The sequence below is a fragment of the Macrotis lagotis genome, chromosome X (assembly GCF_037893015.1).
Source record: "Macrotis lagotis isolate mMagLag1 chromosome X, bilby.v1.9.chrom.fasta, whole genome shotgun sequence".
Taxonomy (NCBI): Eukaryota; Metazoa; Chordata; class Mammalia; order Peramelemorphia; family Peramelidae; genus Macrotis; species Macrotis lagotis.
Window position 1 is genome coordinate 448614516 of NC_133666.1, and position 18744 is coordinate 448633259.

At 35.8% G+C, this 18744-nt stretch overlaps 1 protein-coding gene across 5 annotated transcripts; it reads left to right on the forward strand.

Annotated features, from left to right (window-relative positions):
• The first annotated feature begins 529 nt into the window (after nucleotides 1-529).
• Nucleotides 530-17994, forward strand: AQP4 (aquaporin 4). Of its 5 annotated transcripts, none has more exons than XM_074200510.1 (6): nucleotides 530-615; nucleotides 4036-4450; nucleotides 5326-5490; nucleotides 5772-5852; nucleotides 8470-8634; nucleotides 17058-17994. In XM_074200510.1, the coding sequence occupies exons 1-6, from the start codon at nucleotides 584-586 to the stop codon at nucleotides 17061-17063; spliced, it is 864 nt and encodes a 287-aa protein (XP_074056611.1). In that variant the 5' UTR covers nucleotides 530-583; the 3' UTR covers nucleotides 17064-17994. The 5 variants fall into 5 exon arrangements, with proteins under 5 accessions (XP_074056611.1, XP_074056610.1, XP_074056607.1 ...); XM_074200509.1 differs by lacking the exon at nucleotides 17058-17994 and adding an exon at nucleotides 12343-13843; XM_074200506.1 differs by lacking the exon at nucleotides 17058-17994 and having other exon boundaries at nucleotides 8470-13841.
• Nucleotides 17995-18744: the final 750 nt, after the last annotated feature.

Here is an 18744-nt window from a genome sequence, read left to right on the forward strand (position 1 = left end):
CTCATACAACTATAAATTGCTGCTTCTCCAAATGGAGAAAAATTGAGAATAGAAAATACAAATTACTGGATAATCTTCATTAACTCAAAAATATTAAAAAAATAATTTCCACATAAGAAAGATCTGTTTTGCAATATTTACCCCATTTCAATTACAATATCAGCAAGTAAGACAATTCCTTAGGCAAGAAGAATAAGGATAATAGAGTTAAAGAAATTCCCTTTAAAAAACAAAAATGACCAACCAAAAGAATATTATACATAAAATATGTGTTTCCTTTAAAAATAAAAATGACCAATTGAAATATTATGCATATATGAAGATATATACATGTAAGCATGTGTGTGTGTGTGTGTGTATTTCCTATTCCTGAAATGCTCTGCTGGATCTATAGTGATCAGGTAAGGAAAAGTTATTTCAAGTTCAAATATAACTTAGTGATTGCCACATGGTTCAAAATCTTTCCACCCCTACACTCCAAAAACCCAATCAGACAAGTTGCAGTAATCTGACTCCGAGTGCACTCGGGCTGTAGTCTGAGCTATTAGAGGGCTGTCTCCTGTGCACTCTGTCCAAGGAAGGAATGAGTGACAGACCAGCATCAGGGCGTTGGGGGTAAGTACCTTGTTTTCCTTAAGGGAGCACAATAGAAAAGGCTGCCAAGCTGAGAACTGTTGTGTTTTAATATGAATAGATGAAATCTCAGAATCTGGAGGATTCCATCCTTAGTATGTGGGTAGTTCTTTGAGATCTGGGTGCTGAAAGTATTTGTTAGAGAGGTACAGAGATCAGAGAGCCAGAAGATGCTTTTAAGTAAATCACAATTAGGGAATAGACCTTGGAAAACACAAAGAAAGTACCCTATGGAGGCAATCAGCAGTATCTTTGCTCAGAAAAGTTACTCACCCAGGTGTCTGGTTGCCCCAAAATGGATTGGACTAGATAAGCAAGCTTGGTGCTCAGTTAGAAAGCAATGTGCACAATTCAGTAAAACCGTTCATATCAACAAACCCTGCTTTGTTCTAGAGCAAAAGAAGCAAAACATATTGCGTTGATGCATTTCCAAAAAGTGGGAGCGTTTAAGGGAACTTGAAGGATAACTGTTGTGAACACTTGTTACATTAGAGACAGGTTGCTTAGTAATATTGGGGTTCACAAGGAAGCAAAGCTGTCTGACTCAACCCTGGAGTAAAGCAAATCCTAGTAGGTTTCAGGGGAAATTCTAAAAAAATAGTTTAAAAGATGTTCATTTGTTTGTGATTTCTATGGCTGGCACAGATCAAAAATTTAAGAAACAACAAAGTTTCTTGGACTAGTTCTCTGGGGAGGCAGGCAAGTGGTAAGAAAGAGAAGGAAGAAGAGGGAACCTGGGGAATTGGGGGAGGGAGAGATCCACTGAGGTTTAGCCAGGGAGGTGGGCCCTTTCTTTAGGCACCTCCTCCCCCTTGTGTTTTCTCATGAGATCCTTTTCTTTTACTTAACTAAAAGAAAAAAAAAAACTTCCTGCTCACCCTACTTCCCTGACTTTTCTTTTCTCCCTCCCTTTTCTAACTCTTTTCTAACTTCTGACTATTACCTTCCTCTATGCAAAGTTAAAGAACAACACCGCTGATAACATCCCCCTTTACCATCATCACTAGGGCCTTTGCCCTCGGGTAAGTCCAGGACAAAGCCTCTACACTTATTTGGTTTCTGAGTTAGATTTTTCTACTTCTTTCCCAGTCCTTCCTCTTAAATTGTGTGGGATACTTTTGAAAAGCTTTTTTGTTTGTTCGCTTGCTTCATATCATAAAGCTGTTATTTGCTTGTATAGGTTCTAGTTTAGAGGGTTGCTACGAGTCATGCATATGTCACTTAGACAAGTTCAGTTAAGCAAGAAAAACTTGGGACACCCCACTGATGTTTCTCTTCCAGTACCTCCTTTCTTATTTTATGATAGGTCAGAGTTTTTTACTTTCCTACCTCTGACCTCAAAACATCAACTCAACCCAAAAACTGAGCTGTGAAATGGATCCTAAAATGTTAACGGCAATTTCCTCTTTAGAACCCCAGAATAGAGAGTAGGGTATGTGATGTGAGGGATGGGTAGGTAGGGGAGGGATGACCTGATTGCCAAGGAATGCATTGGTGGATGGACTCTGCTTAAGAAGTAATTCTGTCCTGCAAAAGTGCTAGCTTAGCTGGCTTGCCTCAATCTCAACCTCGCTCTCAGTGCTGAGAACCATTGAGCAAGATTACAGATCTGACCTCAGAGAAAGTCTCTTCCATTCTGAGGTGGCCTCTGAATGGTCTATCTACTCAACAATTCTGGCACTGGCTTTTCAAAGGGCTTTGCCCACAAATGCTAAAACCTGGATGGATGTCCTTAGGGCAACTTTGGGGTGCAACCCTTAACCTCCCCAGGCCATTGTGAAGCATGGCCTCATAATCAGCTATATTATTTATGTATTTCTAGGGTCATTCGTAGAAAAATCCTGAATTAAGTCCTGATGACGTGAACCTATAGGAAAGCTGGTAATTTCATCTAGCTTCGCCTTACCCAAAAGGGTCTGGAAATGGGAAAGTGGAAGGGCAAGGAACCCCTCAGTGCTCCTGATAAGGCAGTAAGGGATAGTATGGGAAAAACCAATGCTAATCGCTCCCTTCGCCCCCCCCCCACCTCCACCTCCACCCCACCCTGCATCGCAGCCTCCTTGAGTACTTAGCACCACGCCCCCTTCCAAAGAACCCCCCTTTCCTTCTGGCTCTGTCCCTCAGAGGCAGCTCCCCTTTGCCTAGCTCAGGTGCCAACCTATTGGCTCTTCTCCTTTCTCTCTGCGAGAGAGAAAGGGGTCACTGAGGGCCAGGCAGGTACGGACCATCCTTTCACAAACCCAGGGCAGCAGGTTGAGCACCGGACGGAAAGAATCTCCTTGAACCGGCCCTCCATAATGGAACAAATAAAAACACTAGAGCGAAATTCAGCCTAAATTGCACCCTGCACCTAACCGAGGTCAATGACCAGCAAAATTTCCCTACCCTCGACTAATATGCCCCAAAGGGGGAGAGTGGAAGGGCACACCCCCTAGTTGTGTCCTGGAGTGTGAGTTGCCTCTATTTATTCAGAACCCTGGCTCTGCCTGGGCTCCTAGTGATGGCCCCTTTGGGGGGTAACAGGCTGCTTTCCTACGAATTCAAAGAGACTCTCTCCATGGGCTCTATTCTGTACCCCCGTGTGCTTTGTTCGGTGATGATGCTTCACGGAACTCTTCTTTCAGTTCTGGCTTCACTAAGACACTCATTGTGACTCGTGGGTTGACAACCAATTAGCGAATTCCTCCTGCCTTCAATTTACTGTAATCCTGCTCCAGGTTCAAAGAGAGAGAGGGAATGAGCTTGTCTAAAGCCCAGTCTGATTCTGTTCACATCGCTGCAAACTGAGAGAACATTCACTTCGTGGTTTGTTTTCCCTTCTAATTTGCCTGCTGGGGTGTTTCGGTAGCAAGAGACAGGAGTCGAATTTCTGCCTTCCTAGCAGGTTTCCTCTTAATCCGGGGTCCCTAGAGAGTGGAAAAAGAATGACCTCTAAGTCCATTTTCAGAATATTTTTTCGAGGAAACAATGAAAACAGAAATAGTTGAAAAGGACTTTCCTGCTTTGTGTCCACAAGAGTCTATGGTCTTAAAGACAGAATAAAACTTGATCTGATGGAAAGCCAATAGCATAAATCATTTCTATTATTCCAAAGAATTTCATTTAAGCACCTTCCTTTCAGGGGCCAGTTTAAAATGTGATGCTTATTGCTGATATACATTGTATATATGAAAATATAAGTATCTATACTATCTAGTAACCTAAAAAATCAACTTGAAAAAATTACAGAGATTTGCTTCAATGTAACTAGGGTTTTTATTGGTATGCAAATAACTTTTGCTAACTCCTCCCTACCACGCTCACCATCACTGAAGGACCTGCCAGTTATAGCCATAAAACCTTGCAGTAAAACACAGACTGGTTTAGTGGCTTCTGATTCCGACTTATTTTCCTCTTTTTCAGTAAGTGTGGACCTCTGTGTAAACGTGAGAGCATCATGGTGGCATTCAAAGGAGTTTGGACTCAGCCTTTCTGGAAAGCTGTGGCTGCTGAGTTTTTGGCAATGCTTATATTTGTTCTCCTCAGCTTGGGTTCCACCATCAACTGGGGAGGAACAGAGAAGCCTTTACCAGTAGACATGGTCCTTATCTCCCTCTGTTTTGGACTCAGCATTGCAACCATGGTCCAATGTTTTGGACATATTAGTGGAGGCCACATCAATCCTGCTGTGACTGTGGCTATGGTCTGCACGAGGAAGATCAGCCTTGCTAAATCTGTCTTCTACATTGCTGCTCAGTGCCTAGGTGCTATCATCGGGGCAGGCATCCTCTACCTTGTCACACCTCCCAGTGTGGTGGGAGGCTTAGGAGTTACCACGGTAACAACTTTCACTCTTACTTTTAAACCAAGACTGAAGTTGATGATGTTGACTCTGCTATTAAAAGCCAAAGAGAGCTTCCCCAAAGTGGCTAATTTAATCTTAGCGAACATCCTATTCATTGGGGAACCTAGATAATTATTAGCATGGGCAAAAAAAAAAGTATTTTGGAAAACTGACAGTATCATTGTGAAATCTTTGGGGACTATTGAGTGATTTAAAATACTGCTAAGTTCAGAAGCATCAAAAGCTATCATTTCCCCCTCTATCTTTGCCACCCCCATTTTCTCTACTGACTATAGAATTTGGTTATGACTTGTTTCTTAAGATATATTCATTAGTTGGGGGAGGGGGAGGGAAAATCTGTGGGAATAATTTAGTTTCATTTCCATTAGACTACTATGTTTCTTTTACAAAAAAGTATGTGTTTACATCCTAGCTTTGTCCTAAGCTGATAAAGAATATCATTTGTAGCTCAGCACCACAGCTGATTAAAAATTCGCTAGAGCCTCACGCTGCTTAAAATTTAATTGAAATAGAAATTAATTAATTTAAACCTAATTAATGAATTTCTAATCGCATTATGAAATTACAATGCTCTCAAAAATGTTTTATAAGTTGAAGTTCAGCACCAACAAAACTGACTTCCTTTGTAGAATTGGGCATTCAATGTGAGTTCAATTTGGTCATTATGAAATTGCTTCTAACTGCCAAAATGAATAGAAATGTATTCTGGGGGTTTTCTCCCCTCACAATTAAAAAAAAAATCTTGAGTATAACAACCACCTTTAACCCTGATGAAATTTGGCATTTGCATTTATAAATTATTATTAAAAATGTATACTTCTGCTAAGAAGGTATTCTTTTTTTTTTAGGTCCATGGAAATCTTACAGCTGGTCATGGACTCCTAGTGGAATTGATAATCACATTTCAGTTGGTGTTTACTATCTTTGCCAGCTGTGATTCAAAACGAACTGATGTCACTGGTTCAATAGCTTTAGCAATTGGATTTTCCGTAGCAATTGGACATTTATTTGCTGTAAGTTTCCAACTCTATTTAAATAATTGATCCATTTCATTTTTCTTCTCCTAAGAAGTAGACCGAAGATGTATTTAATGGCCATATTTGTTTAGTATTTAACTTACTGTTCCTTCATTTTAAGGGATAATTTTGTTAATTCTGTCTTAAGAAATGTTGCTATATCTACCAAAAACTAGAAATCTCCAAATGGGCTGGCTAATGGTATCAAGTGGCATTGAATGATGCTAAGAGTAACCCTTTTTCAATAATGCCTGAAGTTGATTTCATTTTTCCCATAGATCAATTATACTGGTGCCAGCATGAACCCTGCCCGATCTTTTGGACCGGCTGTTATCATGGGAAACTGGGAAAATCACTGGGTAAATGTCTTTATTATTGTTATTATCTTCCTATAGCTGAGAACAATGACCAATTGCTTGTTCCTCATTTGTTTATCGTTGTATTTTTCCCTTTTATGGCACCTTCCATAAAGACTAGGGAAATACTAACACAGATCTGCTGCAAAACATCCCATCTTACATCTGTTCTATGCCTGCAGGAAAGATCTTATAAATGTCCTGCTTTTTGTGCTGTATGTGATAGCTGTGTGGCAAAATTTAGTGCATACTTGTAGGTGGCCTATTTGAAGCAAATTAAAAAGTGAAAGGGTATGATGGGTTAGTTTTTCAAGTAAACAAAAACAAATCCTGCTCAGCAGTGAAAAAAAAGCAAATCTTTTGAGCCATGAACTTGAAAACATTGTTCAGCCTAGACGTGTTTACCTTCTTTGTTCATGAAAACATAAATCCAATTAATCTTATGGAAACTGGAAGCATAGCAGATCATGTAGAATATATAACTTAATAGTTATTATGGAAATTAAGTTTTAAAATATTATATTAAATATACATATTTATATATATTTATGAACATATAAAATTATATTAGATTAAAGAGTATGTTTAGTCTTGTACTGAAATAAATAATGTGGTGGTACTTCTTCAAGACAATATGCTGTCTGCTTTCTAACTTAAAAACAGTTTTATTTGGGTAGGTTCTTGGAACCGGTCTGAAAAACTCAAAGGGCAATGCACTGTTTTAAAGACTGATCCCACAATAAAATCTCTAGTACTTGTTCCAATCAATCCCACTAGAAACAAAGGAAAGAAATTTGAATAGATATTAGAGATATAGTTGACAAAAATATACAAAAATGATCACAAATATTTAAATATATAGACATACCTATAAATGCATATATGTACATGTATGTGTATATATTTATATATTTAAATAATTATTTCAGTTTTGTATTTTGCTTTAGTGTTCATGGTCCAAGCCCATTCCTAGTTTGAAGTTCCTCTGAGAACCAGGGGAAAAGTGAAAACATGAAGAAAAAAACTAATATTTAAATCCATTTCAAAGAAAGAATCTACTGTAACTAAAAACCAGATAAATATTGTACCTAAACAATAGTTAAAAACAGAGATTTTTTTTAAAAAAACATAAAACTATTTCTCAAAATAAAGGTATCTTTATGCAGAAAATTAGTATTTAGGTAAGAGTCTCTGTTCTTTTTGAAGCTGATTGTACATACAATCAGTCTTACTAATCAAATGAATTCTTCCAAAGAAACAAAGAGCAAAGGCATTTGGAAGAGGGTTCTCATTTCCCACTTTAAAAGGAAATAAAGAAAATAAACTCTCTTACATTTCTTTTCATGTTCAAGATAAGGAATCCATCCCTACAGTCACGATGCCCACAGTTTGATGAATTGCTTGCTGCAATCACAGCTTAAAGTTGGAATTCAGTTTGTATTTTGCAGTGAGAAACCTGTGTATAGGAATTTTCCTGAGCTCTAATAGAACACCATTTACTATGTGTTTTCAGAGGGAGACAAAAGTATCTAAAAATTGCTTAGTAATCCACCATAGATGCTTTCTGTGAGGGGAGAATTACATTTCATTAGAAATCTTAATATCAACTCACAGATGATCTCACTCAACTTTTGCTAGTTGATTTTCACATTCCAACCCAGATAAAACCATAGGTTGTTTATTACTCAGATTATGGTGGAAAGGTATTCCCCATTGTTAAAGAGGAAGCTAAGTGGTACAATAGATAGAGCACTCGACTTGGAGCCAGGAAGACCTGAATTCAAAGTCAGTCTCAGATACTTATTAATTGTGAGACACTGGGCAACTCATTTAACCTCATCTGCTTCAATTTATGTATCTTAAAAAAATAGTAATAATAACACCTGTGTTCCAGGGTTATTCTGAACATAAAATAATATTTGTAAAGTCCTTTGAAAACCTTAAATTGTTATCTAAATGCTAGCTACTGTATTTTTTAAAAACTAAGAATATTTAGTATGATTAAGAACAAGAATGAAAATATTATGGCATTTGCAAATAAAACTAATTCACCAAAACTTAGGAACAACATAAGTGAAAAATAGAGCTCTCTCTAGTTATTCTTCTCACATTTCCTTCTGTATATTTTCAGTGGGGTGCTTTATAGCTAAATCCAAATATTGTCAAGTGTGTACTGTGAACATGACCTCAGAGAAAACCAGTAAAAGACTGGCAACTCTAAGGAAGAATAAAAACACCCCTGGAAATTCTTTTGTATTTATTTCAAGTACAAGTAGAGAATTCATAACATATGTATGGTTTTCAATTCAGTCAAGGAAAAAAGTATTCTGACTTTAGAGAACTAAGACAACAGGAAGAAAAGAATTGAAAATATTTTTGTTTATTTTTTTAAAGGAAGAATGGAAGAAAGGAAGATTATTGTTTTCTATTCAAAAATTTTTCTCAAGAGGTTTAAGGTTTGGGTGGATTATTATAATGCCTTACTTCTTTTTATTTTAGTTCATTTTTCCTCTCACATATAAACCCTGACTAATCCAGTCAAATTCTACATTCAGTTGGGTTTTGTTTTCTTTTGGAATAATAATTTTCAACAGCATTATATTATTCCATCTTTCTGCAGATCTACTGGGTAGGACCAATCATTGGAGCTGTCCTTGCTGGTGGCCTTTATGAATATGTCTTCTGTCCTGATGTAGAACTTAAACGTCGTTTTAAGGAGGCCTTCAGCAAAACTTCTCAGCAAACCAAAGGGACCTACATGGAGGTGGATGACAACAGAAGCCAGGTAGAAACCGATGATTTGATCCTGAAACCTGGGTTAGTGCATACAATGGACATTGAGAGGGGGGATGAAAAGAAAGGGAAAGATCCGTCCAGTGAAGTTTTGTCTTCAGTATGACTATCGAGTGGCACTGAAAGCAGAGAAGACCCCTCAGATTTCCTTCCACCCATCAAAGAAACAGATTTGTTATGAATTACACACAAGCAGGTCTTCTAATTTTTGAAGGAGGAAGTAACTTCTCAGCTGCTTTATGTCAGAGTCTCTCTTTCTATCTGCCAAAATGGGAAGGAGACCTGCAGTGTATTCCAAATTCTAAAAGGTATCCCTAGGCATACACCCAAAATGAATATACATAAATGTTTATTTCTATCCCTATTTATTAGCAGTCAATAGTGAACTGAAAGTACAGATGTTTAAAGTGCAGATTGACAGTTGAGACTTGCCTGGAAAGTGCCTATGGACATATATTTATCAGATTGTTCTTCTGACACATGACGAACTGTTGTCAGCCCCAATTAGGCTATTTTACTATATTATGTATTCTTTACAGATTTATCATTGGCAATGTACAATAAGGTACAGATTCATCCAAACTAAAGGAGGAATTACTTATGTTACCCCACCCCCAACCCACCCATATCACCAGGTAATCACTTTAAAAAACTGAAACCCTGAAAATTATATTTTAGCAGGGTTTAAAAAAAGTAGAGGAGCTATTACAAATGGTTCTTATTAAACTGATATTACACATATAATCTTTTACAATGCAAATATCACTTCTTTCAGATATAACAGTTAATCTGAAAAGTCCAAGGTTGAGACATTCTCAAATACTGTTCACATAATATTGTTTTCTATGTCCTTCTGATCAAACATCTAAATCTTGAGGTTCACCTATTGAAATTTAGTCCTTCCATGAGTCCCAGAATCATATGGGAATCTGTATGTTTCCATATTACAGTATAATTAATGTAAGATCAAGGAAATGTGGACTCTGGTATCAAAGGAAACAAAGGTTAATCTGTTTTCAGTGCTCTTTCCTAAATAAACTATTCTGTGTTCATTTTTTTTAATCTCAACATTAACCATAATTCTTTTTAATTTATTGGAAAATCTGGGGTTTTGTATGCTTGTGTGTCATTAACTTTGGTTAACTTTATTTAACCTGTAGATAAGATATTTTTGATAACAGAAACACTATATTAATTCTGACTGTTATTAATAAACTCTGCTTACTCATGCCCATAGCAAAAAAACTTAGTGATCCAGTTAGTCTTGTTAAAGAGTCCTATTCAATCTCATTGATTACAAAGCCCCCCTCATTTCTCATTCAATAATCACCATTACAGGCATGATGTCTTATGGGTAAGGGCAATTGAGAAAGAGACTTCAGGAAAAAAAACTGGGACCAGATAAAAAGGAAAACATCAATATGTGGTGTGTGCAAACATGATTTGATGACTGACTTTTGACTTTTAAAAGTGTTGTAGACAACCCAACAAAAGTAAATTTAATGGATTTTTATTCCACACTCATTTTTTTTTGTTCTAAGGATACTTATAAATAGTTTCTATTTGTTTTGCTTTTGCCTTATGTCAATACTCTGGAAACCCCAGTTCACATAGTTTTAACTGTCTAGGCTTTAGTCTAAAACAAAGAGCTGCAATGTCAATTTTACTGAACAAAACCTAGTAGAAGTGAAGCAAAAACCCATCACTGCAAGGGGTAGCTTGTAAATAGCTGATAACCAGGAGCTCCCCTCTCCCAAATACAGCTCCAACCGAGAAGTACTTTTTAGCGTTAATGGCAGCTGTGTGTCTGTGGCAGTGAGATAATGGACCATTATTAAACCTGATTCTCTTCGGTGCTAGGAAAGCCGCAAGGCTGCCTGAGAAACGTAATGCCAATGCAGCCAGCTGGGTAGTGCCATTGGCAGTTGGTGATGGTGCCTTTCCTAGGTTCTAGGCACCATCCTTGGGATAAACACCAAAAGTAGAGCTCTACTTGGCCAAAAATTCACTTTCTCCATCTCCAAGTTACTTACTTGGCACTGGTTTCTATAGAGCCAAATGTGAAAGTCACCTGAGGTTCATGTTTGGCTGCTATTCCAAATGCCTGAATACTACACTGTCAAAGAGCCTTAACATCGGTGCTTATATTTTCCTAGTATAGGTGCAGCTATCAATTATCAGTAGATAAGCCAGTTCAGATATAAACTGGGTTAACCAGTCAGAGTTAACAAATTCCCTGCTCCCTTTCACAATTAAAAAAAAACCACCTATCATAATGACTTCCCTGATGTTACTTTTAGCAACATTCTTCCACATTGTATTTGCATACACTCTTCTATGTACATGAGAGACAGCCACAGTTACTTCAATGCTCAAATTAGAGAAGAAAAATGTATGATTTCAGTTTTCAAAACATTTAATTTGAAGTTTAGAAACAAAAATAATTGTTTGAATAGATGTTTTTGCTTAATATTTCATAAAGGCATGCTTTTAAGGACTTATTAAGGAAAAATATTACAAATATAAGAACTATTAAAATGTCTTTCTTAAATTCTAGCATTTCAAAGGCATGAATCAAATGAATACAGAAGTTGTGAGTTCAGATATAATTTTTTTGCATATGAGGAAACATTTTGTATTTCACTCAAGGCTCTGCCAGTAAAAAGTAATGAAATTGTACCTTTCTAATGACATCTCTGCAGCAGGGGTCTATTGCCTTGTGGATGACACCAAATTATCCATGTGTATTAGGAGACTGAGGCTTTTTCCTTTAATCTCTTTTTATTAATGAAGTGCATAGTGTCTGTCCCAGGAGAGCACTACTGATATACAGAAGAGAGATCAGGGAGAGAGAAACTAGTAAAGACACAAAGGAATTATGCCTGACCATGAAATTATCCTTACCTTTCCCTTCAAAGGTACACAATGGAAAAGTACAGAATTGTGGGTGCAAAGAAAGCTCAAGTACCTCTGAATACTAAAATAGCCCTCTTACTGAAAATCTATTTTGTCAAAAGTTATGAACAGCAAGCTTTGGATTCGGGGGCTTAGGGTTTGGGAAGGAGAACATATTTAACATCTCTGATATAAAAAAGGCAGCTAGACAGTCCTAACTAGGCCTTTACACTAAAAGGAAGAATTGACATTAATTAGATAATAAACTACCAAAAAAATCAATATTTCAATGCTTTGTATCACTGTTGTCACTTTGTTCTGTAACCCTGAGCAAATCATTTGCCTCCTTACAGTTTGTATTTCATAGATATGTTCCAAGGCTACCATACACTCAACTTCAATAGAAATTTGAAAGATTGGGAGTTGTTTAGGATCATAAAATTTTAAATTTGGGAGGAACCTTAGAGGTCATATTGTCCATTCTCATTTTTCATATGGGGAAACTGAGATCCAAGATCACACAGCATTTTTTTTAATGAAAATAGTCAGGATTCACAACCAGATCTTCTGATTCCAAACTTAGAGTTCTCTCCTCTACTCTATACTGATTCTAATTTGTTTGGAGTTTAATCTCACCTTATCCACTAGGGAGAATTTCCATACAGGCTCACAGTCATAGTATTCTTCTCAGACTGTGAACACTGGCAAAATGTCATTGATAAATTGCCTGAAAAATCTAAAAATGGAATTTTATATCCAAATGCTAAAATAAATTTTACTTCCCCCCCTTTTCTTTCCATAACAGATCACAGTTTGATCTCTACAGATGATAATGCAATCAATATAAAGGCCAATGAAAATTATTATGTATGGTATTCTATAATACACATATCTAAAACATTTCACTAGGAAATAATTGTCTTTCCAAATTAGTTTAATAATGAGATTATTAGAAATGAACAGTTATCTAGAAAAGCATTATAAGATTAATTTAACTCACTTCATCTCAGATGTCTTCCATTTACATATATTATGTATATATAACTTTAGTTGTTTGTGGCAACTGATTCTACATCTTTATTTTAAAAGACTTTTCAAATTCTGCGAAAGATCTCTGAGTAAAGAAAAAAATTAAAAGTGTGTATTAAATTAAATTAAAAAACTTTTTCCTGTTAAGTTATCAGAAAGGTCCAATGAATTCCATCTCTGCCAAGGGGATCCTGTCATAAATTAAATAGGTTGCAGGTTGTAAAGAGTTTTTGTGAGAATTCATCCCACTTAACAGCTAAGCTCCAAATCATTCAGTCCCTTTACATTTCCCATAATACTGAAGTAAAAATAGGTGGGAGTAGGAATTGCTTGTAATTTCCCAGACATTGTGATCAATATAAGACAGAACTTGGTAGAATGCATAGTACAAATGCCATCTCTTCTACCATTTCTCTGAGTACTAAACAACCATTTTCCCACTGATGATAACAACATTCAAAAATAAGCAATCTGCCACACCCATCCAACACAGCACTAGGAGTGCCAACAGACAAGACCCCCTCCATTATATTCAACCACCTGGACTTTTATTTTATAGCTACTAGTTTATTGTTGTAAATATTCATTATCAATACTAACAATAGTAATAACTGTTATGTTAGTAATCAATGTTAATAAGTAACCAAATGTCCATTGTATTTGACTTACTGTTACTCAGTGTTCTCTTTTATCTTTTTGTTGATCTTTCTTCTCAGAGGTAATATGTGCTACTTCTGTTTATGAAAATAGAATAGATTTTTGAAACTCATATTTCTTTGAAATAAATGATAAAAAATTTTGTGCTAGATGAAAAACCTAGTAGCTCTACTTTGCTAATGTCTGGGGCTTTTGAAGAAAATACTTCAAATATTATAATCTATGTGCTGTTGGCAATGTACATCAAATTTAAGCAAAGTTAGAATGTTAATCTTTCATTGTAAAGAGTGTCAAATCATAAGGATGAAAATATACCTAATTTATGTAACCCACCATGATATGTGTTTAGAAGCTTTTCAGGATTAATTAAATAAGCAAGCAATGCATGGAAATGTATAAACAAGTATTTGTCACTTTTATGACCCAAGTCAGAATGAAATTGTAATTCATGATAAACTAAGGAAAATAAACTGAACATATGGCTATATTCACAGTTATTTATTAACTGAAAAAGATAGTTATTTCTATAATATTAGAACTAATGTTACAGAGCTTTAAACAAAAATGTATTGCATTTGGAATAATATATTAAAATATGATCAAATTGGTTGATTTCCATTAATTATATTGTATCTCATAACATTACACTTTTGCAAATAAACTATTATCTGTTTAAAAAAAAGTAAGCATGGTATTTGATATCTTCAAATTTTTGCTTCTTTCCCTCCAAGTTAAGTTTTGTAGCAGGATATATTATTTTGCCCAGAAAATCATTAAAAATGTGTCTGGTCTTGCAAACTTCCAAAGGAATGAGTAGTTCTTAAAGACACTTGAATATGTTCCTCATCAAATAAGTAGTGGAGCTCCAACAGTCAATAAGAGATTATCAAGTGCACTCAGGAGGAGGCCCTAATCTAGACAGCAAAAATTCAATTCCAAAGGTCAAAGTGTTTATCTATATTCATTTTGACATGAAATATACCACTGCCTATTAACCTTTATATCTAGAGTTAAACATATACTCAGGTGTGCGATTTACTTGGGATAAAGTAAAATAATTAAAATTATCGGCATATCTTAAAACTTTTGAGGAACACCTATTTGGATTAAAGTTCTTACTAAGTATCTGGGCTGTCATTCTTGGTAGCTTGTTTTTTAGGTTTTGTGGTTTTTTTTTTTTTTTGGTAAGGCAATGGGGTTAAGTGGCTTGCCCAAGGTCACACAGCTAAGTAATTAATAAGTGTCTGAGTTTGGATTTGAACTCAAGTACTCCTGACTCCAGGGCCAATGCTCTATCCACTGCGCCACCTAGCTGCCCCCATACTTGGTAGCTTTATTGCTCTTCCACCAAGTTGATGGCTTTCTGCTCCAAGACAGAAAAGCTGTTGTTGATTTGTTATTTGGCCATCAGTCAAACACTTTTTCCCGTTTTTTTATGAATTGAAAACTAATAAAAAATGATTCACAAATTTTTACATCTTTAAACATTTTGTCATAAGCAAAATATCCTCCTTTTGCAAGTCACTTTTTTACATAATTAGTCATGGAGTCCACAAGATTTTGACATATATTATTTAATTCTTCATCATGAAATCACACTTCTGTCATATTAGATATTACAAGTAGTGTTGATGAACAATCATTTCTCAAGTCTAATATTGATTATAGCCCACAAGTTTTCTTCAAAATTTAAATCAGATGAATTCTCAGACCAGTGAAAGCATGTTTATTGCCATCTCTTAGTTAATTTCCTTAATTTTCCATGACGTGGTCTGGTGCAAAGTCATGTAATAATATTTAAGATCTTTTTTTTTTAGTTCTAGAACACACTTCTGCCTCTCTTGTCATCTTTGTCTCTGTCTTTCTTCTTCTTGAATTCTTCTTCTCCTCTCTCCTCTCTCTCTCTCTCTCTCTCTCTCTTCCCCTCCCCCCATCATTATTCCCTCAAAAGGGATGAGATTTCCAGACAGAAAGGTATTTTTTACATCTGTCCCAAAACATTTGGGATAATGTTTTATAATTTGATAAGTATTCATGCCTTTGAAGGATGAATAATAACATCATAACATCTCTTATTTCTGCCCCATTTTCTAACAACTACCCTGGCACTGATCCTCATTCCATATCTGGACTATTGTGGTAGTCTCCATCCTCTACTTAGAAGTCAACTTGAGCATCCTAATGCACAAATTTAACCATGTCAGTCAGTAAACTCTAACTCTCTCCAATAAATTCCCATTACCTCCAGATCAATTATAAAATGTTCTTTCAAAATTTTTCATAACCTGGCCCCTTCCTCACTGATCTTGGCAATGATACTGGCCTCCCCCTTCCTCACTGCATGAATTTTCACTGTTCCCATTTTTTTCAATTTTTTTCCAATTTTCAATGTTCCCAATTCTGGGAACTTTCATGCTTCTCAACTCTGCCTCCAGGATTCCCTGGCTCCCTTCATTACCCATTCAACATTCTACCTTCTTCAAGAAGTCTTTCTCCCCTCTTCATCTTAGAGTCTTTCCTCGGAGACTGTCTTCAATTAATCTTATCTTTATGCTATTTGTACAGAGTTTGTTTTCATATTGTGTCTCCAATCAGACGGTGACTGTGATCGTGTGTAAGTTCACAAGATGTCAGGGATATATTAGGAGTTTAATAAATGCTTATTGACTGACATTGGTGTAGTCTTGGATAATACTGAGTTTCATCAATAAAAATTACCACTTTCCAGTCCAACTACCTTTTCCACAATGCATTTTCTTGCCACCAAAAACCTTTATTTTCTTCATAGAAACCAGTTAGCAACTGTTTGTTTTATTTTTACTGGTCTTTTTGCTGTTCTTCCAATTTTGGCAAGCCTATCACACACTGTGAACAAATCAGTTAACTATTCCTTCACTTGTCTGGTTACTCTGAAAGTCTTTATTTTCTGAGGATTAATTAGGCTGTTTTGCAACAATACCTTGTCCATTATTGTAGTTTTCATCTTCAACCACAATTTCGTTTGTACTTGTGTGGATAATCATGTTTTATTGTGAGCTTGAATTTTCCACTTCAATAGCCACTGCAACATCTCAAACAACCATTTCAGTGTGCTCTTTTAATAAATGCAACTTTTGAACTTTTCCTCAGAGTAATAACTATTATTAAAACTATTATTAAAACCCAGAATTGAAAATACAAAGATAAATGCATATATATTGGGCAAAACCTAGCACTCACCTAACATAATTAACTAACATAGAGAAAGCAATGCAATCTGGTTTCATCTATTCAAGGTCAAAAGGCATAAGTAGGTTCAATAGAAGGACAAAGTCATAACCATTGTTATCACAAGATGAAATCACATCAAAATTAATTCTCACTATTAAAAGCACCCAACTGTAACTAACCTAATGAGGATGATGATTCTAAACAGTTTATAATAACAACATTATATAGTGCTTTATAGTTTTCATTGTTGTTACATGAACATTTCAGTCATGTCTGACTCTTTTATGACCCTGTTTAGGGTTTTCTTGGCAAAGATTCTCAATGGTTTTCCATTTCCTTCTCCAGTTCATTTTATGGATGAGGAAACTGAGGTATACAGCACCAAGTGTCTTATTTAGGATCACACAGCTAGTAAGTGTGTGAGGCAAGATTTGAACTTAGAAAGATGAGTCTTCCTGATTTCAGGTCTGGAGCTCTATCCCTCTTGCTGCCTAATTTTTAGCTTACAAAAAAAATCCATGGAGCTTTATTGTTGCTATCGTATAATATTGTTTTAATTAAAAACCTTAGCCAATTAACTGAACCTTTTTAAGCCTGTTTCTTCTTCTGTAAAATCCCTTCCAGTTCTGAATCTATGGTTCTATGTTCTGCACAACAACATTCAACATATATGAAGCAGGTATTTTTATTTCCATTTTACTGATGAAGAATCAAGGCTGAGATAAAATAAGAAGTTTCTCCAAGGTCACACAGTCCAAAAGTGAAAGAGCTGGGACTCCAAACTAGATCTTCAGACTCCGAGTACTATGGGTATTGTTTGCACCATGACACAATAACTACAATGATCCATCCTATGAGCTGTTGGTCCATTCTAATGACATCTGACAAATTTGTACTGTCTCCCTTGATAATATTGCTTGAATAAATATGGAATTTGAATTATTTATATGACTGTTAGATTAGATAGGAACAATTTTTTTTAAGATTTTGGATAGGCTTAGCCATTCATGGCTGCTCATCCATTCAGGTAGATTAAGGAGATGATATGACTAGTCAAGAGGCATGAGGAAGTTGATTGTGGATGTAGGAGCAATAAGGGAAGAGAAATGTGTGACAAGGAAATGAAAAAAAATAGGAATGTCGGTGGTTATCCAAGGACAATTTCAGTAAAGTGCCCCAAAGAGCTACTACCTTCCTCCAGGTATTTCCTTTCTCAACCACAATGTGAGCTCCTTGAGGGCAAGTAATGCTTACTTTTAGAATTGTATCCTCATTGCTTAGTACCAGGTCTAAAACATAATATGCTTTTGGCCTGGAGAAGAATATTTCATTGAACAACCTCAATAGTCAACAAAGTGACCACAGCCCTAGTGAATGTGACCTATAGCCTTATGTCTCAAGAAAACATTAAGAACTGCCTCAGAGCTTGAGCTCTGTTGGGCTGAGAATGAAATACACTTATTTAAAAATGATCTTTCCATGTAAATCTTGTACTGTAACTGAAATATAATTTTTCTGAATGTTCCCTCTACCCCCACTCCCAAACATGCATCTTACCACCAACATTTATGTAATTTTATGTAATAAAACTTTTTCCTTTTAATATAAAACAAAACAGTTAACTTTTACTACTTTATCATTAAGAAAAAGCTAGGTAGGGTGGCTAGGTGGCGTAGTGGATAAAGCACTGGCCTTGGAGTCAGGAGTACCTAGGTTCAAATCTGGTCTCAGACACTTAATAATTACCTAGCTGTGTGGCCTTGGGCAAGCCACTTAACCCCATTTGCCTTGCAAAAACCTAAAAAAAAGCTAGGTAATGCAATGGATAAAGTATCAGGCTTAGAGCAAAAAGACCTGAATTCAAATCCAGACTCAGATGCTTCCTATATGACCTTGGGCAAGACAATGTAATGTTGTCACTTTCCTCATATGTAAAATGGGAATAACATAACCTACCTCCCTAGGATTATCATGAGGATAAAATGAGAAATTATTTGAAAAGTTCTATGCAAACCTTAAAACATTATATAAATACTATTATTATGATCATTATTATTCATTCACAGAAGAACTAAATATTCTTAGGGGTCATTGTACAGTTTGTTAAACTGAAAGTTTCTCTTCTGCACAATAATATGCAATGACTTCTAAATGCATCTAAGTCAAATAGAATCTAGGGGGAAAGTAATATCAACATTAAAACTCACTAAAAAGTACAATACAATAAATAATTTTATTTTTCTTTAAACCAGTTACTTACTGTTGGATGACTACCCTATGTATTTAGTGCTTTTTATTCCATACCAAACTC